A 22,131-nucleotide genomic window follows, 5' to 3' on the forward strand; every position below is an offset into this window, starting at 1 on the left:
TTTTCAACTCAAAATTTATTTTCCACAAAGAATAAGCACTGTAAGCAAGAAGCACTCACACACAGAGTAGCTGAATAAGGCACTCTCTGTACAAATATATGCAACAGCAATGCCACGAACAGCAGCACGGTCATCCTGGAATGGACTAGAGATGCCAGCAGTAAAAGTAATGGACCACATCAGCACAGCTGTAAATAATGTAGTTCCACAGCTGACTGAGCACAAGACAATGCCACCAGTGCAGATCAAAGTGTACTGGACCATTTCCCCAAAATAAAAGCTGCAGTAAAAAATGTCACCTTTGTATGGGACAAGGCGAAGACAATACCTCATTCATGTACACTGATGAAAGTAGTGACATCAACAGAGTGCTATACCATGCACATCCCAAGCCAGATTTAACAGTGCAAAGTGCATTGTCATGTGAACTTAACTGTGCACAACGAATGTGTATAATATATTAATGTAACATTCATTGCAACATTTTAGTCGTAAATATCCACACTACTAGCATTCGATAAAAGGGCTTTGGTGAATTGTGAAATGACAAGTCACTGCTGCTGCAAACAAGCTTAAGCAATGTTTCTCTGCTTTCGGACTTCAGTCACTATAAAAGAAGAATAAATAATACATGCCAGCTACGTAATAATCAAGTAATAAACTAATAAGAGCTACGATCAGTAACGAAGTGCAAAGCAAAAATATAGCACTCAATATCTACCAGGCTTCTGGTGTTGGGCATACAGAGGGCAGTTCATGATACAAAGAGGCAGCATTTGCTACATTAGTTTCTCTTCTGTGCATTATCACAAACCAGTACCACAAGGAACTGTGCCACTCTGAGAGCTATGCCATTGGGATCATAAAGATTGCTACCCTCCCGAATCGCTGTGCAGCACAACCATAAAGACAACAGCTGAGACACCTGATAAATCCATCATCACGCACAACCAATTGCTAACTCTTACAAGGGAGCTTAAGTATCGTTATGCATTGGTAGAACTGCCTGCAATGCTCAAATACCCACTTCGCGATGGCCGGTCGTTCAGGAAGTCGCTTGGATCATTCACTGGGACGCAGGAATCATCAGAGAAGTTGCCCAAGAGGAGCTTCCGCTCACTGAAGTAGTCTGGCTTGCGTTGGACTGTATTCTTCACGGTATTGCCTGCAATCATGGTAAAATAACATGCAATGAAAAAAGGCAACCACTAAATCAGCTGCATCCTGCTTCCACACATGAAGATGTGACAGTACGAATGAAAAATACGTTGACTGAAGCTAAAAAAAGACATTTGAAAGTGTGCTGCTCTGTCTCTGCCTGCTTAAAGTTATTAATGCTTCAAGCATAAGTCAACACCCGGATGCAGAACTTGCAAGTTGCCCACTCCACTTGTAAAGAAGAGTAAATGATACAAAAAAAGTTAACTGACAAAGCTTTTCAAACACGTGGTTTCAGTCTTTCATGGCCTGCCTTGTTCGGAAAACTGCTTTCTGCCAATCGGAAATTATTTAAATGCTCGGTGCATTTTTATGCCGTGGCCTAAAGGAACTGTAAGCCTCAATACAAAGTGGGTACAATTAATGCATTACCTTTCATGAATGCCAAACATCCAAATCTTACTAGAAAAAAGGTTTTGTTATGCAAAAAATTGCAGCACAGCAACTCTGCATATGCTTCTCTGCACAGGAAATGATAATAAATACCAAGATGAGCGAGTTCATTGGATGCGCATCGTAAATTGTATCTGAAAAAAAAAAAAGACAGCACTTGGAGCTTGTAAGTGAAAGGCTATGGTTTGGAACATTTTCCTTTGAATGTGCAAATGAGTGCAAAGCACAAAAAGCCGCCAGAGTGCGATGATCACTGGCATGGAGGTCCGTATGTGGCATGTTCGATCGCTAAATTGAATTCTCTTGCAAGAAATATGCATTTGTTCATTCAATTATCAGCATAATGGCAGAGAAAAAAAAATATGACTAAAAAGAAAATAACTGAGGGAACCAATTATTCCACTTCACCAAGGGAAGTGCAAAGAGGGTGGTTGTAATACCTCAATGTAGTCTGCATTTCTATTCTTCAATCTAAGTGAACACAGATAAAACTTAGGGCATACTTTAGATACTTCACGATATCGAATAGCTACTAAAGAGAACAAACTTTGCTGATTAATTTGAGATAAGCAATGACAACGTTGGTCTACAAGCATACCCATACCCACAGTGCCTCTCGGTGTCTGCAGCAGCTCCCATTGTGAAAGTTCAAGCAGTTACAGTGGCTTCCACTCCAGCTGGTTCTGCGAGTTTGCTATGTGATGCAATAACAAAATATGTTTACTCCAACTAATTTATGCTTAAGGCTTGGGCCAAGATAAATCTATAAAAAAAATGCTGTAGATAGACTTGCAACTAAATTTAAAGAAAGCAACAGCTACTTTTACCTTTGCCACCGACTGCAGATCTCAGTGTACTTCCCCACTGTTATAACAATAAATTTCTACCAGCCCTGTTACCATGCTTCCTACAGTAGTTTTGTCCCATGCAGTAAATAAGTAAATAAAACAAACTAGTAATTTCATGCATGCAATGCAAATGAAAGCCTACATGCTGATGTTTTTTAATGGTGTTGGTGAGACTGTGTCTATGCTGGAGTGGTGTGGGAAATGAGTTGTATACTGCTGATACAACAAAAATAAGTCGGATATTTTCCATTGGCAACATGAAGCCTTCGGGATACTAAATGCATTGTAAACATCATAGACAACAGCATAAAACAACTTACATTCCTGCTCATATAAGGCACATGCCACAAAAGATAGGCTTTACTGGCAGTTGCATGTATAGGCAGTGCCTTGTTTATTAATATACAGACACCGCAACCCTCAAAATGAGACTTTAGCATGGTGGGAAATACAGCTAACAAGAATACACAAATTATCCTTATTCCTATGTTCACAAATTCTGAAAAATTAAGTTAAGCCTTGTTAATTCGGACTTGAAGGGACCAGAAATATTGTCCAATTACCCAAATTTTGCATTTATGAACAGCCCCTAAAAAACAGCAAAAACTAATTAGATTGCAGTATGTATATATATTTGGTGAAGCACTTGCAATAGCCATCTCTTTTTAGTATAGAAAACGCATGGCAACAATTTTTCCAAATTCAAGAAATGCTCTATTCTGTGCACACTGTCTGAAATATCGAAGCAGAAGTGTGCCAAAATGACAAGGGCTTCTGCGACCACTTTCACCGTGCAACGTGACCCTCTTTCGTGACAACCCCCTTTCGTGAGCCTGCCAGAGTTAACAACCACCTGACACCACAAGCATACATGGCAGGTCGCCTAGAAGACGCTGGCAGTCCGAATTAACAAGAGCTAACTAATGAGGTTTTTCTGGAAAACATGAGGACAAGGGGTATATTTACACAACAGGGTCATTTTCGTCCTATATGCTTAAGCAAACTGCATCAGGAGCCCCAAAACGGTGTAGGGTCACGCTGACTGTGCTGAATGCAGCTAACAAAGGTATGTGTTTGGGCATAGCGGAATACATCAGTTAGACGCCTTTCCCCCCAAGCTCAGAATCAGCGTGCACTCAGGATCCAAAGGTGACGATCCTTTGATCAGCTTGAACTTCAACAGCAACCTTTCCGAAAGTAGAGCAGTTCATTTCAAACTAAGATATAGTCAAGCCTTAAAGTTCCGGGGCCTTTTGGAATGGATTTTTTGTAGCAGAGCAAAGATCAACCTCGAGTGTTGCGACAATTAATGCTTGTGGGATGGTCCATGTTGACCTTAAGAACTTGAACGGACTGTCTATTGCCATCAACACTTCTTTCTTCACTATTCTACTCATCAACAATTGCACAAGGTTTCCCATTGTGTGCCATGAAATGGAAGCATAAGGGAATGGTCTGAAACTGAGTCAGCAACAGCTGCAGTTCCTCCGCAATACCAAGCACAAAGGTTAGCTTTGCAGATAGCAGAGGATGACGGATGGCTGCTTTGACCATGCCATAGCTGGCGTTGGTTGGTCGCTTCTCGTTTCAACATGACTCGACTTGCACCTTTAGCTACGGCAGGACCTCAACAGCCCTCAAAATTAAATGAACATTCTCAAGCCATCACACAGCGCAAAGCTAAAAAGGGTAAATGTAGCTCTTGGAGATGCGTGTGTATTCAGCGTGTCGGGCAGCTACGCATTTGAACAAGTTGTGCATAGCCCTGAGAAGGACTAAGAGTTGCCACGCTGTTCCCGTGTGTCTGGATTTGTACGCCCCACTCACTACATGAAGGCCACAGGTTTCCACTTCGATAGATAGACATGTTTATTGATTGGAAGGGCCGAGAGGTTGGAAGGAAAGATATCTGGCTGTTATTGGATTCACAGTTCTTGCTTGCAAGCAGAAATTTCATGTTCAAGCTCGGACTATTTGTCTATTGATATTTTAGTGGCACGGGCAGGGGCACTTTCTTTTTCATTCTTTTTATCATCTCACAAGAATTTTTGTCTATTGATATTGTAAGCGCAGGAACACTTTATTTTTCGTACTTTTTTATTGTCCCACAATAATTTTGTCTATTGATATTGGTACGGGCAGGGACACTTTATTTTTCGTTCTTTTTTATCGTTCCACAATAATTTTTGTTTATTGATATCTGAAAGATTTTTTATCGTTCCATCTGTGGCGCGTTTTATCTGAGGCGCTTTCAAATGCAGACAGCCTGCATGCGCCCGAGAAAGCATAACATCAGGTAGCATGTTTTCATTCTCCTCTGCAACCTATCAAAAGGAAACCAACATGCCCATTGGCTCTTTTTGTGCAACTTTATTTAACCAATCATGAAACTCCATGATGAGTTGGGAGTTTTGGCTCTCACACGACATGAGCCTCCAATTGAAGAAAGGTGCAAGGTCATAGACAACAATATATCCCACCTTATCTTTGTCAAGCTGCACTCTCTTGGCTTTAGCTGATGATGGGAACAGCAATGGGAGCACACAAGGCAATGCCGCGGCAGCACAAAATGGTGTATTCGTCATAGCAACATTGAGACACCACACCACCTCAGTATTTATGACCTCTATGTCCTGCTGAAAGATATCCTTTACTGCGTGCTTGGGTTGGATGCCTCTAGCCGTAGTTAAAGCAGCTGAATGCCATGCAGAACCTGACACCACTGGCCCGGCGCTCGTCAAAACTGTCCCCGCTGGTTTGCTTGCCAGTGACTTCAAAAATGAAGTTAGGGAGGGTGTTCTGGCTCCAGATGAGGCCAGCTGGTGCTTCTTATTTTCAACGTCACTTGTCGCCGCTCTTCTTCCCATGGTGCTGAGCGAAAACTGCTTTCTGCATAGCGCAGAGAACGCGGAGTCTGCATTACTTTTAATGGGCCTAACCCAGGCTAGAAATTCATAATGTTTCTGATTCACCCAGTCTTCGACGAAAGTGCACTTTAAGGCAGTCATACTTGTCACATCACGCAAAGCATGCCTGCGGCACCACTGCGGTCACTGAAGCCCAGACACAATTTGTTAGTTTGTAGCTATGCTAGCGTTGGCAGATCATGGCAGAGTGCAAAGCATATTCCCCTCTCCCAAAGCTGCGCTGCCTGCAGCATGCCCTGCAGCAGAAATGGATGCTTCCATCAGGGCACTGCACAAGAAGAGATCATTTGGGACTCTCATAGCTCACATTAGAAATCGGAAGTGTCGCAACGTTTTCTGCAACCTTGATGGAGCTGTCTACTGGGAAACACAAGACTACAAGGAGAAGCTGGTGGCCATCGAAGAGTTCACGCGTGAGCCGCACAATGCACATTTTTATCGGTCTCATCGGTAACGGCGACGGGGAAATGACTGCTTTCCATTCACATCAAAGCGCCGCAATGGTTTTGCCACTTTGCTAGAACAGTAGATTGTACAGTACAATGAGACGACGGGAGGTCGGCAGTTGCTGAAGAGCCTTGTGTACAAACCACACGAAGTGCGTCCTCTTTGCTACTCGAGCCAGCATTATTAAGACTTCTGTTCCTTTTATTTAAAATTACACCTAATATTCCCTGATAGACGCACGAATTCCCCAAGTTCTCCTCGAGTTTTCCAGACTATTCAAATTCCCAGACAATTCCCAGTTTTCCTGGTTTTCCCTGTTGGTAGACACATAATCGGGAAACAACTAACAGCCGTGCTGATAACGAGAGGCAATGTAAGTAATTTTTTTACGAATCTAAAAAAATGGTAAAATGCCCGATTTAGATTTATAAAGTATTAAGTAAATATTAGCTGCATTTTTCTCATGGTATCTAAGAGAGAACCTGTGCATGGGTCAAATCTCATTCAATGAATGACGCACCTGTCACATTTGCTTCCCTATACTTCAAGTAACGGCTCACTGTGGCAGTTTTGCTGTTGCAGGGACTGGGGAGGGAAGTTCACGCAACACACCAAATAGAAGGAGAGCGAGAAAGAGAGAAGCAGCTGAGCCTGAGGTTTGTGTGCATGCCCCCGCCCATGTAGAGTAAAGCACATAGCCTGCCTTACCGCCATGGCTAATACGGCCTCATACATCCTGTGTCAGGTCAGAGGTCCCGCACGGCCATGAATGAGAGGCAGCAGGGAGTAGCCCGCCTTACCGACATGTCTAATATGGTCAGACACGTCCTGTGTCACGTCAGACAGGTCCCACATGGCCATGAACGAGAGGCAGCAGGGAATGGGCCGTGCGTGCGGGTCCACATATGGGACGTGTGAGAAGGCGAAGTAATGCGCAACCGCGGCCACAAACATCTCTATGCAGATGAGGAAGTCCTGCACAGAGGCGCCAAGAGAGGGTCTCTTGTTACTCATGCCGCATTTACTGTGAGCATTTTAATATGTATTTCACTCTTACACAGGTCTTTGACCCCACCTTGAGTAATCGAAAATACCTTGTACCATGGCGCTCTTTAGCCATAGATTTCCTTGTGCCATAAAAATCCATAATCATCATTACTCTTACAAAGTCCCGGTGAATCCCTTTCCATTTTCAGGTCTTTTTTCTTATTATTACCAACACTGACACTTATTCCCCTCTAAAAACAGCATACTTAATGCCTATCAAATAGACTACAGTATTCACTTGCCTATTGATCAATACATTACATAGGTTTACATCCTAATTTCGGGAACCAGAAAGCAAGAATGTAAAAGGTTAAAATGTCACACAGGTTGATGAATCGAAGCTGCGAGCTGCCAACATGAAATAAGGTGACCGGCAGAGTGCATCACAAATCAGAGCTACAGTGGTGCCTTGGGAAACATCAGAGATGGCGCAGCGCACAGAGTGCGGGGGTGCTTCATTACACAAAACGTGCAACAACACCTTCATTTCCTCAATTAAACTTTGCAGCCACCCTCAACATCCACACTATCACCAACGTAGTATAAATAACAGCAGTAATCCGCCACATGTTTATAGAAAACCTGGCGTCGTTACTGCATATGAAAAGGCACTCTTGCTGCTTTTTTCAGTATCTGGCGCACTTTTTGCGACACCAAACTTGCATGCTGCCGCTCAATTTTCAGTGCATAAGATGACAGGTCACTTAAATGTTATCACAAACAAACACCCGCTTTCAATGGGCATGAATCCCCATGCAGCTGAGCGACTGCGAGAAGTTTCGTTTTTATGACGAGGCTTCCAAAGCGTGTGGTCAGCACAGTGTGCTCCGCTCTTATCTTCGAATTTGTCTCGCTGAATACTGAGGAATGTACCAACTAGTTCAACTCTCTGTTCTGCGTCAACCTTTTACCCAGCTCCCCTAAAAACCAGTAATGTGTGAAACCTTCGTATACAACTGTGGTAGGAACTGTCATAGTTTGTGAAGGCTCGAAGGTGGGCAGCACGGAGGACTTTTCACAATAATGTCATTGGCTTTGTTCACTCTAGTCCCTTTCTGCATTGGTACACAGGTTTGTCTTGCCTTCTGAATGTGTTTCTTGTAATGCTCGACTCCTGAGCGTGGAGAGCACAATTTTGAAAAAAAAAAAACAGGTCGACCTATACACAAGTCAAATATGCAAAAAGATTGCTACTCAATAGTTTACTTTCATTCTTAGCTTCCAGGCTCTGGAAGCTCCAGAGTGTACAGTGGAGGCATGTTAGCATGGTTACAACCTGCCTAGCAAAATTAAACAGCCCGGTGCTTTTGCGATAACAGCTAGCATGACGAAGGAATACACAAAATAATGTCTGCCACAAAGAAACAATGTTAAAAATGCAGCAGGAAATAGAACCAAGCCATGGCACAACCTCTAAAAATATAGCTTGATATTTGTCCCAGCATCCTGATACATGTTAAAGCACCCCAGGTAGTCAACACTCATCCAGAGCCCTTTATTATGCTGCCTCTCCTGGTTGAGATGTGGCTTTAGCATATAAAAGTTTCTGAATTACAGTATTTGGGGGGGGGGGGGGGGGTTCTTTTAAGAATTCACTGTGAAAAAAAAAAAAATACTTCAGCGAGTACAGGGCCTGCAGCGAATCTCGAGATTGCCACTATTAGTTTTTAACAGCTAGTTTCTGCTAAACAACAAAATCAAAAGAATGTATGGCACATTCACTGTCTTGCGTGAAGGGACTTAGGGTACACATCATGTAGCTCTACACAAAGCAATTTGAACCACTAAAGAAGGTGCACAATAATAAAGTATAATCCCATTCTTGTCACACTGAATACACTTTAGCAATCAGCTACATATCAATGGACACTATACTCCGTTTCATACATCAGGTGCAATGCTGTGAAAGGTACGGAAGTACTCCACATGAAAAAATAAAGGGAACCGAGTTAGTCCGTGCTTGTTTTGTGGCCAAGTGGCCTAAGGCACGAGAAAGTGACTCAGTGTCATCAGCAAAAAGAGTGAATTTAATAAAGGTCATAACAAATGTCATGTAGTAAGCCTGCAGGCAAAGCGTTTACTATGTTTCTCTCACCACAAGGAAAGCAATACTTTTTGCTCTCAGATGTAGGCAGCGCAAGCAAGAGCACTAGCTTTGACAGCATTGCACCTGATGTATGAAACAGAGTGTAGTCCATAAACTTCGTACCATGATTTAATTGACAGTAAAAAATGCAAAGACAAGTATATACAGGCTTTATGAAAAGTGTAGAGACATGGAGGGTCTGCTTCGAAGCCCTGTAATAGGGGTCTTATAGCATCCACGCAATTCCTAACCTTTAGAGCGGTGAGGATGAAAGCTCCTTTCACGTTCCAGAAATTTGGAACGCTGGCGGTGCAAAAGTTTAGAACCCCCTAAGACTCTAAACTTTTGAAGAAGGCTGCACTACCACTCATTTTGTTTTATACATGACATGCAGCTGCTCACCTGAAGACCTCTGTTCACATCACCCGCAGTTCCCTTTTCATTAAAGAAAGAGGGCGACACTATACCCGTGTAAATCAACAAGGAGATGATCACTGATTGGCTGGAAAAGTAAAAGAAAAAAACAGTCTGAAATGTAGCCAACATGATCAAGGCAAAAACTAAGAGTACACATGCATTGTAAATCTAATGTTCTACGCATTTTCAACAGCTTGGAACGCTTTCATTTAGTATAAAACAAATTTCACACCTGCATTGATAGGACAAAGTGACCAAGGCAAGATTCAGATTACAGCATAAATTTCACAGTGTCGTGTCCCTTTAACTAGTCAGTAATACGTCAGTATGCAATGTTCATACACAGTTTACCTGTTCAGTGCTCAATCCTGCATCTTCCATTAAGAAAACCATTAACTCAAATAGGCTCCTTCAAAAAGCTTTGAGATTTTACATTTCGCCAATCCAGCTCTCAATGGGCACATAAGACTGTAGAAGGGCAAATTATTTTGTCCCATTGTCTTGTGCGTAACGTGTTCACCACAACAAGACAAAACATGAAGAAAATGAAGTGCTCCTTACAAGAAGGAAAAGAAGACCACTGCTTTGATACAGAGGAACTTTGGTATTGGTGACATGGGTGCAAGTTCAGCACGGTAGGCCTTGTAAAACAACACCAGACTGTACATGGCAACCTGGTAAATAAAGACTTATGTGAGAAGACAGGCTTAACATGTACCTGAAGTGCATGCATTTCGGCATTTGATCACAGGCGCTGCAATGCAAAAAATTTATACTCACAAATTGTGATATGTTGTTGATAACCACAATGTATGGGTACGAGTACCCAAGATCAAATTTTCCTTCTCCATACTTCCCAAACATTTCAGTAATTCTGTCAAAAAAAAAAAAAACATCTGAAAACATGGCACTCATGTGGGAAGCTATCAGAAAAATTATGAAGAAGTCAAGCTTACAGAGCCAGTGCAGTCGTAATTGGTCTAATTACTGTGTATTGAAGAATACCATGTCGACAGGAACTTATAAAACGCCTGAAAAAAGAAAGAATAGACTTTCACACATCACAAGGAACAAAACCATCCAGAGTGGAAAAACAAGACAGCTTGACGAGTACCAGTCAGGCAAACTAAAATAGGCGAGCTTGCCACAAACCATCTAGGTGCACAAAAATGCTCTGCCACATCGAAATTCAACCACCGCGGCCAGGATCGAACCAAAGACCGTCCTCAGGAGCAACACTCCTGAACCAATGCAGTGCACGAAATACACTGACAAGAGCAAGCAACTAGTTGCAGAGGAGAAGCCCTTGAAGATTTCAATGGGTTACTTTGAGCCTAATAGTGAAAGGCTTCACGTATGAAACAAATGCACACTTACAAGCCTCCAGGGCAGGGCTGGAGAAAACAAAGTGGGAAAATGTGCTTTACAGATGGCCTGTGTTCGTCTGGAGAAATCTCCATCTCCAACTCTCGGTGAAGAAAGTTTAACAGGAACACCATGAAGTTGTATATCACATAGGCCTCGTAGCATTCCCTAATGGTGTCAAGATAGATTCCAGTCTTTGGCCATGTCAGAGCAAGCCACTGTGGGGTAGAAATGAGAAGAGCAAGAAGTGAAATGCTGCATCAGGTTACAACTCACTGCACCCCTCAGCGTCAAGAGGGTACTTACACAGTTGAGCGAATAGATTGGTACCATCCAAAGGATCCTGCAAGTGAGAGTCAACAATGCCAAAAATTAAGTTTTCGTATAGTGGGCTTAAACTGCAGTGACATGTAAATGGTACAAACAAAAAGCAGCATAGGAAATACGCACCCTGTGCTTATTTACACTGCTTTCTTTCATGCTCTGTCTTCACTTTTCAATTAGCCAACAGGTTATTTGACCTGTGTCTACAGAAAAGCATGCCTACAGCCGACTAGACAGTAGTCACGTGTTACTAACAAGTATATTGTAAAGGAGCATGCTAAGTATATTACATTCAATCAAAAGGACTAAATGTGAAAATCCGTGCACAAATACTAGTAAAAGTCCACATCAGGGCATATGAAGTTTGTAATATTCGAGTCAACATGTTTGTTAAAACACGAAAACTGGTAATTTGTGGGGATACAAAACCGCCACACTTCATGTCTCCGAAACTTGTCGCCTTTCGCGCACTTCATCAAGCACATAACGCTCTCGTAATAACTGCTCCGCGCTGATAAGCGCAGTTCAATCACTTCAGCTCTGCCCTGCGCGCAGCAAAACTAAGGAGCGTAAACCTTATCCCCAGCAACGCACCCACGAAGTATTTGAGCTTTCTTACATTTGCTTTTACGAGACCGCAAATTTACCAAAACGTCCATGGCGCAGGAATGAGTCATGGAGTAAACAAGAGGCGGTGCACCCACCTGATAATGTGTTTCTGAAGGTGCGGCTTCGTGTAGTTTAGAATGTGCTGGATGATTTCCCAGAAAGTGATCGGAAGAGTCAAGAGAACAAATACGCCACTGCTGAACCAGGCTTGGACGTCTGCACTGGCACCTTTGTTCATCAATTCGACGCTGATAAGGGGCACAACTACGAGGATCACCAGCCCATAAGCCAAGGCTACGACGAACTGTATCCACAGCTTCCATCTTGAGAGGCACCAGGAGAAGGGCATCGTATTCTTCCCTTAGGTATTCCTCAAAACGAACAAAATAATATTTCTGGCTGACGACGAGCTATCAATATAACGCATAACTAGTTACGCCACTCAAATGCAACGATGGTGGTACTCGGCTCACGACTCGCCAACGAAGAGTCATGCTACACCCACACCGCGCTTTACTACACACGTTTCACTTCATGGAATACCGCGTGAAGCATCGCTGACAATTATAAATAAGGATACTACGAGATAATGGCCTTGAGTGGCATAAAATCAAGGAACAATGAACTACTGCAAAATACAAACAGCTGACCACCCGACGCCATTACTGCGTCTGCGTGCTACTCGATAGAGAAATGACATCTACGCCAACCTGTATGGCCTGCATGCCCTATGAAGCAAGCTGGAAGCAAGTGAAGCTAGCAGAGGTTCACTGGTTCAGTATTGCAGAACCCGTTTGTTGCAAAAAAAAAAAAAAAAATCTAGGTTCTTCAATCTGAATGTTATTATGCAGTCCGTAAATACCGCTACATATCGGCGCTAATCGCTAGTGGCGCTAGCATGCCAGCCGTCGCGTCAGATTCGCTTCACTGCCGCACTTGAAGCACTTCTCTACGCGCTGGTGTAGCTGACGCTACTGACGCTTATCCGGCACATCCGGCGCTTGCGGTACTTGCGGAAAACTTCGTCAGCTAGCGTGGTTTAAGCTTCGCTGTTTCGCGCCGGCTGCAACTTGCTGTGCACCTGACAGGTACCGGATGCACTTTTGCTGGGGTAAATTCTGATGGCAAGGCCTACCGATTGCGTACACTGCTGCGCAAGCACAGGCTTTCTCGTTTCTTCAGAAGCGTCGCCTGTATTGACCTGTGCTACGTGGTAAGTTCGATAGTTTATCCAGTCGTGCTGCAAAGATGATTGACGATGCTGACGTGTCTTGGTTTGTGCTTCGCTGTTTAATGCTCTGATCTCGAAAACAACTTGCTGATTCTTGCAGAGGCTGCACGATGGTGTTGCTACTGCTTTTGAGCATTTTCATCGTGAGCCTCCCGCTGACGCTTCCGCTGCTGTGGCTGCGAATACAGAGAATCAAAAGCATCAGCCGTCAGAAGTTCCGAGAAGCTAAGCAGACGTGGGGCTTTTTTCATCCCTACTCCAACGCCTGCGGTGGTGGAGAGAAGGTGCTCTGGGCTGCGGTTCGAGCGATTCAAGAAAAGTAAGTACCTGGATCGTTAAGCCGGCTACTCCATGACGTGTTCTAATTGATGCATCAACTCTGAACGGGGACATGCTGAAAAGCGATAAAATAATTGTGTGGCAGTAAAATCGACGGTGACAGCTGTGCCACAGAAGCAAATCCCAATCAAACCCATCCCGTCATTCCGCGGTAAATGACTCCCAGCACTTAATTGCAGAGAGGCTCCGTCATACATTTATCGTTTCGAAGGTGTACATTTATCAGCGAAGGGCGCTGATAGCAACGAAACTGCAGATTGCATCGTGGATGCATGAAAAAGGAATACGCAGCGTGCTTAGTGGCAGTGCGCGTAAAACGAAATGTATCGGCAGTGGACGGGTACCATGAATTTAAAGGCTGGAATGTTACCTGACGCTTCGTGGGCTCATTATAAGAGCGACGAATCTGCGGAGCACTGCAGGCACAGAAATGTTGGCAGTTATGTTCCAGTTTTGACATTTCTGTCCCCTTTTTCTTCTTGCAGGTACCCAGACCATCAGTGCATTGTGTACACAGGTGACCGTGGTGTTTCAGGGGAGAACATTATTGAAAATGCTGAGAAGCGTTTCAGCATCAAACTTAGGAAGTCTGGGGTGCACTTTGTGTTCCTTCAAAGTCGCTGTCTAGTTGAAGCATGGATGTATCCTGTCTTCACGATTTTGGGCCAAAGCCTTGGATCCATGATCCTTGGGCTGGAAGCTATCCTCAACTTTGTTCCCACCATCTTTGTAGACACTACGGGCTTTGCATTCACGATGCCAATCTTCAAGATCCTCGGTGGGTGTAAGGTGATGTGCTACACACACTATCCGACGATTAGCACAGAAATGCTCAGTACAGTTGCCAGGAGAGTGGAGGCCCACAACAATAGGGGAGTCATCTCAAGAAGCTCATATCTGACGCCTGTCAAACTTCTCTACTACCGCGCATTTGCCAAGCTCTACGCCTGCTGCGGTTGGTGTGCTGATATTGTGATGGTGAATTCCAGTTGGACGAAGGGACATGTTCTTGAGTTGTGGCAGGTACCGACACGTACGTTCCTGGTGTACCCACCGTGCAGTGTAGAAGAGTTCAAGGCACTGCCCATAGATGAAAAGGATGCTGTCCCTGGTGGTGAATTCAGGGTGCTTTCTTTGTCACAGTTTCGTCCGGAAAAAGACCATCCGTTACAGCTGAAAGTGTTGGTTGAGCTCAAGGAGCAGTTGCGCGACTCTGAGTTTTCAAAAATAAAGTTTGTCATGATAGGTGGCTGCAGGAACCAGGAAGATGAGCAACGAGTCAACAGCCTCAGACAACTCGCTACAGATATGGGTATTGCAGAGAATGTGGAGTTCCAGTTGAACGTTCCCTTTGCAGACTTAATGTCTGAAATGAAGAGAGCTTCTGCAGCTATCCATACCATGTGGAACGAGCATTTTGGAATGTGTAAGTCTATGTTGCTTATACACTTTTTATGTACACTGTTCACATGGCATCTTTGCTGGATACCAAGGAATATAAACGATCGAGTAGCAAACAAATTAAACCCTGCCTTGGCATGTCACCATGAATGACACTTGGATGCACTGTGCATGACCCAAAGATTAAAATTCAGTTTGTCAGTTTTGCCATAACATATTTTTCACCGAATTAGTGCGGTGTGTTTTTGCAGCTGTTGTAATGTGCTCAGTGCCATCTGAGAACTTGTCAACTGCACATAGAGAAAATCACACTGTCTGCCTTTACAGTCTTGGTCAAATGTTTTTAGGGGAAGCCCCCAAGGTGGAGTAGAATTTGTAATAAGGGATTAATTACTCATTGGCATCCACTCAAGCACAGCCATATGGCTACAAAGGAAAGCTATACAGCTTTCTCAGAAACTTAGTTACAGAAAAATTTGTCCTGGTTCGGGGCCATATGAATGCACTTGGGTGGATGCCAATGAGTAATTATTATTCGCTTATTGTCTTTACAGTCCTCATGCTTATTTTTTCAGGTGTAGTTGAGTGCATGGCTGCTGGCCTTCTTATGGTGGCTCACAATTCTGGAGGGCCAAAAATGGACATTGTGACGGACTATAACGGCGAGCGCACTGGATATTTGGCGGACAGTGTTTCTAGTTACACAGCGGCCTTCAAGACCATTCTGGAAATGACTCCTGATGAAAGAAGAAAGGTTAGAGAAAATGGAAGACGCTCATCGGAGAGGTTTTCTGAAAAGGTTTTTGCCAAAGAATTCCTAACAGCTGTTGACCCACTGGTTTCAAGGGCGGATTAATGGCTACTGTATAGCACTACATACGTGTACTTTTTTGTATGTGTAAATAAACACATCATTTGATAAAAAGAAAACTTTCGTCAGCTGAAGCCAATATACATTGAACAAGGTTTAAAATATTGGCCCAACCATTGCTCATCTCGTGTTTGTACTATGGCACCAGGTGCACAATCAAAGCAAGTATTTACTTTACATAGCCAGGAGTCTGTCCCTGCATGAAAGGCCTAGGTTGCTGGAACCAGCTTTGCTGCTTCTGTTGCTTGGCTGCTGTGGAGATGGCCAAACATTACATGAGTGGTCAACAACATTTAGTATGCTTAATGCAATGTCTTTTTATTCAATACAAAACTGGTATAAAAGTGCACATGCTGGTTACACGAGGCACAGAGACATCAAAATGACAACTAAATTATAATCAGTCAACTAAATATAGTGTTCTGATGCCTGAGTAGTTCACTTATATCTTTCCACTTTAAGACATCTTCCATACTGACTTCCATGCTGTTCGTTTTTTTGGGTGCTTGAAGAGTGCCTTGGGACACCATAATATGTACAAGTTCCAAAGTTGACAAGAAAGCCTCAGTCATGGTGGGCCTGACAGCAAATAACTTTGCCTCCCAAAGAGACTTTTCAGCAGTGGTGGGAGTTGAAATTGATTGGTCGGGTCCAATTAAACTTGTATGTTCCAACTGTCCCAACTCTTTTCCAAAGTACAGAAGTTTTCTTTCATCTCTCAGGGTTTGCTTCAAGTCATCATTGACTCCGAAAGCTACTGCAGCATACCCTTTACACGTGGGGGTATGTACACTAACTGTAAAGATGATAGCATTGCTAGGAACCTCAACCAAACTGTCAATGGGTTTCTCTAGGCGACAGTTGCTCAGGATACAGTTTTCTCCCACCTTAACTGGAACTTCAAACTTGCAGTACTCTAAAACGACTGAGTGTGGAACGGTTGATTCAGGATGGACGAGGGAGTTCATTACAACTCCGAAAATGCTGCTAGGCTTAGAAAGTTCACAGGGTACAAGCCTGCTATGAACAAACCTAGTGGTTTGCAGTTCCTCAGCAAAACTCTCACTGAAGCAGAGGTTATGTATGTACTCCTGCATTGTTCCAAGGTGGTAGAACTGTGAGGATGGCAGCACTACCACATGCAGCTTAAAGTCTCGAAGGATGTCCTGGACTTTGAGCTGATCACCTGCTTCATCTGCACTGGCTTGCATCGCATGGCTTTTTGAACGCTGGCCAAGCAACTGCAGAAAATCTCTGTAGGCATCGATCTCGTAGGTCAGTGGTTTAACAGAGTTGTAGAAGCTGAGCAGCTTGTTGATGACAGAGTAATCGAAGAAAAATGCACTGTCGGTGTATGCCAACTCTGTTTGACTTCCACCTGTTCGAAAAAGGTAACATAAAATGATGCACCGTCGAAAAAGCAAATGAACAATGAAGAAACAAAAAGAAGTTATTGCACACTAGAGCCACCCACCACCTGGTTCACCCAACGTGGTTGGAAAACAAGAAACAGATAATATGGAGTTCCATACACAAGCATTAATTCTTTTAAGATATCGGAATAAATATTTAGAACTGTTTTCGCAGCAGTGCAAGCATGCCTTGCAGGAAATTTTTCTTTTCAACAAAGCTCGCAGCACTTCTCGATTTACTAGAAAATCTGGGTCTATTGTTTGGTGAGACCAGAGATTTTCCTTTGCTGCAAACTGTGCTTCAAGTGTAGTGATGCGTACAGAATTCTCCATTGCTCTACCAAAGCACTGCTGTGTCATGCAAGCAAGTGCAGCAGCAGGTCAGCAGTGATGTCAGCTGGCATGATGCTGAGAGTACCTACTTAGGTGCCGACACAGCACTCTTAAACTTTTCTGGTATTCCATGACACTCCTGCTGCTAGTTACTGCATGACTGACCATTATGACATCCGTCAAAGTTCTTTCAGTGCAAACACAGCCAGCAAGATCGGAACCCTGGATAAGTCCATCCTTATGAGAAAAAACCCCAAAATAATGTATGATTTTTGTTCATATGAGGTGTGACATTAAACTGCCACTTTTCTTACCTTCTATGTTTTCAAAAATCGCCCCTTTTTCACGCATAATCTTCTCTGTGGGCTTTTGTAAAACCTCTAGGCACTCTGTGGTTCGGCACACTGAAGTGCAGTGCACATCCTTGGGCAGAACGTAGACGCCATGTGTTAACCCCACTGCAATGGGTGATGGGTGTGCAAGTGCGGTGAACCCAGGCTTGTCAAAACACCATGAGCTTGCTTGTGCGGTTCCTTCCGATGTGGGAAGTGTGTAAGTCTCTATGTCATCCGAGCAGGTCAAGAACACACCTGCTTTCATTTTACGCAGGAATGGAGAGTACATGGCCATCTTCAAGTCAAACATCTGTATCTGTGTATGTGCTGCTATAGGTAGGAGGGCAAAGAGCTTTCCAAGAACACTGTGGCTAGGGAGGCGTTTGCTTTGGCCGCCAGCATGCATAAGCAGGATTCTCATTTGGCTCAGACGTTCGTCGCCGTATATCTTGTGAAGCTGTTCAAGTACATGAAGTGTTGCACCACCTGAATCTGGAAAAAAAAATTAATTTTCCAAATTATATTCGACAACATTCAGCAATGACTGCCTGTACAGCATCCAGTCTACTTCCATAAACTTCCCAATGTTTAGCTCTACAGCTGACTACAGAACCCACATATTTTTTAACAGTAAACTTGCAGGTGCTTAACTCAAGATTTAATAACACGAGAATCAACTCTGCTTACCAATCTTCTGCCCTGGTGGATCCGAAAACACATGATACTGCACGAGTGGAATGAGATTTCCCTTCTTCCTTTGAGATATTTGTACACAGAATGCAGAGGCTTGGTCTTCATCGGCAGCTGATAAAACAACAGCATCCCAAAAGGTCGCACCAACAGTCTTTGGAACTTTTCCTGGAACAATAAGAACTAATGCTGGGAGGCATGCCAAAGTGAGACTTGCATAGCAAACAGCATCATAATAATACACTAGTTGCTAGTGCATTTAATGCTGCATTTGAGAATGAACACTCTGAACAGCCAAACAGTTTAAAGGATGTTTTTCATAGATGCCTGAAAAGCAGTCTTACATGGTGTAGTATTTTGGTACATGCATAATAATCACAGCGATCGGTCATTGCTACAGGCAGGTGTGTTCTGCAGCATTCTACCTTGATTAAGGTATGTTTATTTGCCTCTCTCTCTTGACATGTTTGCTCGCCTAATGCTGCTTACAAGTCCACCTCAAGAGCCTTACTTAGCCTCTGGATTACTAAAGCTCTTGTTGTTGTGGACTTCAGTTTTTCGCAGTGCACAGCAGCCAATTAACTCTCGGCTGCGAAGCACTGGCAAAGGCGTACAAGGGTGGGGTGAGCGAAAATGATGTTCCGCTTACCCACTGAACAGTTATGTCTGTTAGACGTCAACAAATATATTGTGGGAAGACATCATATGAGAGCTAGCTGGTTGTTTAGGGCATCTATTACATGGAAAGATACACAGCAGCACCGTCTCTCATATAGCTGTGCCATTCCCTTCCAGTTGTGGTTTACAAAATGCCTACTACGGCTCCTCGAAATACGTGACAAGATTGCACTCGATATATTGAATTACCACCTTAACTTAGAAATTAGCACTGCAAGACGAATCCCTCGACAGCCAACCCTGCACTCAACTTTATCAGACCTCGTTAATGCTTACATACCACTTCACAAAGGTGTCCCCACGAGCGCATTTGCAGAACTGCCGATTAGGTATGTTTTCTAAATTGTCATTTGGACCATTTATATAATCCGCGTGTAACACATATTTACACCAAGTTTACAATTAATCCTATGCATTCTTTCGGCTGAAGACCGCGATTCCTGCCAGAATATCGGAAACGACTGCCTTGATCTTGGTTCGGTCATAAATGTTGTCTAAACTTCTAGAAAAATAAGTCTCATCGTCGAATAAAAATCTGTCACATAAAAGTCTTGAGTAACACACGGGATATTTTAATTAGCAGATGCTTATGGGAACGTCTATGAGACTTTTCATCCTCACTGGGTACGCGCCTACTTGATTTTTCATCTTCAAACTTCCTGAGGATTAAGTGCTGAAGTTCATTCAGCCACTTTATGAAACAACAAAATTTCGAAACAAGTGTAGAGACCGACCAGCCACTCATACCTCTGAGTGCTTCGTAGGAATCTAAACAGCTCTTCATGAATGAAGACACGGTAAGCTCCATACTTGAACCTGAGCGTCAATCAGGCGGAAAACAATAAATACAGTGACAATGCCGAATGCGGAACAGTGGGTGGTGGCGGCGAAGGGAGAGTAGGAGAGTAGTAAGTTCCCGATTCCGATGATGAACCCGCCCAAAACTGCGCCCAAAACCGAAACAAACCACACACGTGACAGCACATGTGTCGCCATCTGTGTACAACAATAAAAGGTAGACACTAAGTAAAATATAGTTTTGCATTACGCACGTCACGCATAATGTTTAATAATATTTTTTAAAAATAGTTTTAAATATAGTATTAAAAACAATAAACCTTGAAAGTGCGCTCATAAGTGTATTCTGCTTAGCATACTAGATGGCGCAGTGTGGCAGCTGCTAAATGGAACATTCACACGTGCAGAGAAGCCAGCCTCCGGGCACGCATTGGGCGGCACTTGCCGGTTTCGAAGACGCGACTGTGCGGCGCGAGGCGATTGTTGTCGCTCGGGCAGCTGCCGAAGTCTTTGCGATCTGTGGAACTTATGTTGATTTCTGCGACCCGTGAAGTGTTTCGGCATGCTCGCGGTGTTTGTGTGATCGTGATGTAGATCTCCAGATGAGCATGCAGCCTTGCACCAAGCCCAGCAGGGGATTTGTGCGTCTGTGATCGTAGCCTTCGTCGTGATATCGTGCCGCCCCGAGGAACTGGTTTCGAGCCCAAAGTGTGGAATAGCACAGGTGAGTGAGCTGTGTAAACACATTCGTTACTGCACGCGATCGCTCCTATTTGACTCCTATCAGCTGCCACGGGTGAATGTGCGAGCAGTGGCCGAAATGAGAATTTTTTACATTCCATCGATCATCCGTAACGAGCTCGAACGCGTTCTGACTGCGGCGCGTGCTTCCAATCCATGCGCGCTTCACGTGTGGCGTTCGGCGTGGCATCTCTGCAATTCACGAGCTTTGCGATCTTTAGAAGCGTAGTCCGCGATGTGTGTAGCGCCTGGCCGTATCGTCGATCATATCGACTTGTGTCTATCAATTACCACTGTCCTCCCATTATGATCTTTGCAAGTCAAATACCGGATTATATGTCTTTTACAAGGAGGTTGTGTGTATAACCACCTTTATCCGGCGTTTTTTTTAACTTTCGAGCCGTTTTTCATATACTGATAACGGTGCCAGAGAACGCATGGAGGGTAGTTTAAATGTGAAGCATATAAGCTCCTGGTTCGTGACACTCCTCCCTGTTATCGACAGTCGCTTATCACTGATCCATATATGAATCTGACGAAGCGAACTGCCATTGTTTAGTTTCGAGCAATTTAATCGCCACCGAGAGCAGAGAGTTTGCTGGCAAGCGTTGTTGAAACACAATGCCGCATAAAGTTTGGCCGGGATGATAAAAGCGTCTTGTCAGCTTTCAAAGGTCTCCATATATTGTAGCGCGGCATTCAGTTTCAAGTGATTCGTGACGGCGTTCGGGTTTTGACAATGCGCTCCACAGAATGCTCTTTGACCAAAGACGCCTAAAGTGTATAAGCGAACGCATTTGTGCCGCATTCTGTAATACCCAAAGCGCACACCGCACGCCTCCGAGAAGGCATAAGTGTGTTTTTTTCTGGTTCATGGTCCTCTTTTTTTTTCTTAATTCCTTGCACAATCTCAGTGTAATCTCAGGCATTCATAAACAAAAAATAAGGGAGCGCTGACAAACAGCCTGTTATACGCCGGACAATGAATAGAGTAAAATACGCCGGATGAGGCGGAACGTATTCAGTGGTGTCTATTGCATCTCATCCGGTTTAAAATGCGCCTATAGTAGACTATAATGCGCTTCAAAAAGTTCGGTTACGTTCTCTCGGGTGTTTATAGCCAGGAAGTCGGCCCTGGTTGGCCGGTCGCGCGGTAAAGAGTTGCGAGTCTACGGTGCACGTGGTGACTTGAACCCGGAAACCATAAAGGTATCGTGTTCGATGAAGCGTGTTTCTCGCGGCAGTGTCACATCGTTCCGGTCAGGTCATTCGCAGGATGCTGACAAAAAAAACAAACAAGCAAACAAAACTACCCAACTACTCGGGAAGTTTAACCCGCAATTCCGGGAAGTGCTGCTTCACACGCTAACGGGAGTTGCCCGTACGGGTAGCTATTTGTGCAAGTCATGCGTTACTGAGTAACGATTAAACACTTACTTGCTTTGCGGGTCTTGAAGCCTCCAGACAGAGCACTGTTTGTAAAAACTAAGGAGAAGGGGGGGGGGGGGGGGGGGGCAATTATCGAGAAAAATTTTTTTTTCTTTTTACCGTTTAAAAAAAGTGTAGTACTCTTGTACCGTCGGTGGACTCTTGAATCGTGCAAGGATGAAAGAGGGAATGA

General features: G+C 43.8%; 4 protein-coding genes across 6 annotated transcripts in view; 2 read left to right on the forward strand and 2 right to left on the reverse strand.

Annotated features, from left to right (window-relative positions):
• LOC144129070 (transmembrane protein 184C) lies at positions 1-12,494 on the reverse strand. Of its 2 annotated transcripts, none has more exons than XM_077662959.1 (9): positions 11,777-12,494; positions 11,055-11,091; positions 10,761-10,966; positions 10,340-10,414; positions 10,164-10,257; positions 9,945-10,057; positions 9,369-9,468; positions 6,634-6,808; positions 1-1,165 (listed from the first exon to the last, which is right to left on the reverse strand). In XM_077662959.1, the coding sequence occupies exons 1-9, from the start codon at positions 12,028-12,030 to the stop codon at positions 987-989; spliced, it is 1,233 nt and encodes a 410-aa protein (XP_077519085.1). In that variant the 5' UTR covers positions 12,031-12,494; the 3' UTR covers positions 1-986. The 2 variants fall into 2 exon arrangements, with proteins under 2 accessions (XP_077519085.1, XP_077519086.1); XM_077662960.1 differs by having other exon boundaries at positions 6,542-6,808; positions 11,777-12,377.
• Positions 12,495-12,754: 260 nt separating this feature from the next.
• Alg11 (ALG11 alpha-1,2-mannosyltransferase) lies at positions 12,755-15,582 on the forward strand. The gene is made up of 4 exons (XM_077662958.1): positions 12,755-12,894; positions 13,013-13,231; positions 13,737-14,677; positions 15,228-15,582. The coding sequence occupies exons 2-4, from the start codon at positions 13,023-13,025 to the stop codon at positions 15,506-15,508; spliced, it is 1,431 nt and encodes a 476-aa protein (XP_077519084.1). The 5' UTR covers positions 12,755-12,894; positions 13,013-13,022; the 3' UTR covers positions 15,509-15,582.
• Positions 15,583-15,821: 239 nt separating this feature from the next.
• LOC144129073 (fucose-1-phosphate guanylyltransferase-like) lies at positions 15,822-19,962 on the reverse strand. 2 transcript variants are annotated; one of them, XM_077662964.1, is made up of 4 exons: positions 19,719-19,962; positions 18,291-18,461; positions 17,583-18,095; positions 15,822-16,901 (listed from the first exon to the last, which is right to left on the reverse strand). In XM_077662964.1, the coding sequence occupies exons 1-4, from the start codon at positions 19,777-19,779 to the stop codon at positions 15,928-15,930; spliced, it is 1,719 nt and encodes a 572-aa protein (XP_077519090.1). In that variant the 5' UTR covers positions 19,780-19,962; the 3' UTR covers positions 15,822-15,927. The 2 variants fall into 2 exon arrangements, with proteins under 2 accessions (XP_077519090.1, XP_077519089.1); XM_077662963.1 differs by having other exon boundaries at positions 18,291-18,476.
• A 394-nt stretch (positions 19,963-20,356) lies between these two features.
• LOC144129076 (putative polypeptide N-acetylgalactosaminyltransferase 10) overlaps positions 20,357-22,131 on the forward strand; it is a 203,154-nt gene continuing 201,379 nt past the window's right edge. Inside the window, 1 exon segment of the mRNA XM_077662966.1 lies at positions 20,357-20,493. The gene's annotated coding sequence lies outside the window, so the exon portion shown is untranslated.

Source organism: Amblyomma americanum, chromosome 4 (assembly GCF_052857255.1).
Source record: "Amblyomma americanum isolate KBUSLIRL-KWMA chromosome 4, ASM5285725v1, whole genome shotgun sequence".
Taxonomy (NCBI): Eukaryota; Metazoa; Arthropoda; class Arachnida; order Ixodida; family Ixodidae; genus Amblyomma; species Amblyomma americanum.

Bases quoted from the DNA above. Each gene is read 5' to 3' on its own strand.
- LOC144129070 (XM_077662959.1), bottom strand. From the start codon at position 12,030: ATGCCCTTCTCCTGGTGCCTCTCAAGATGGAAGCTGTGGATACAGTTC. The intron at 10,967-11,054 runs GTAAGTACCCTC...TCTACCCCACAG, and splicing joins CAATCTATTCGCTCAACTGT to TGGCTTGCTCTGACATGGCC. The intron at 6,809-9,368 runs GTGAGCAGCTGC...GCCTCTGTGCAG, and splicing joins ATGTGAACAGAGGTCTTCAG to GACTTCCTCATCTGCATAGA.
- Alg11 (XM_077662958.1), top strand. From the start codon at position 13,023: ATGGTGTTGCTACTGCTTTTGAGCATTTTCATCGTGAGCCTCCCGCTG. The intron at 13,232-13,736 runs GTAAGTACCTGG...TTCTTCTTGCAG, and splicing joins GTTCGAGCGATTCAAGAAAA to GTACCCAGACCATCAGTGCA. The intron at 14,678-15,227 runs GTAAGTCTATGT...TTATTTTTTCAG, and splicing joins GAACGAGCATTTTGGAATGT to GTGTAGTTGAGTGCATGGCT.
- LOC144129073 (XM_077662963.1), bottom strand. From the start codon at position 19,779: ATGGAGCTTACCGTGTCTTCATTCATGAAGAGCTGTTTAGATTCCTAC. The intron at 18,477-19,718 runs GTATGAGTGGCT...TCCCAGCATTAG, and splicing joins TTCCTACGAAGCACTCAGAG to TTCTTATTGTTCCAGGAAAA. The intron at 18,096-18,290 runs GTAAGCAGAGTT...TTTTTTTTCCAG, and splicing joins TCCACCAGGGCAGAAGATTG to ATTCAGGTGGTGCAACACTT.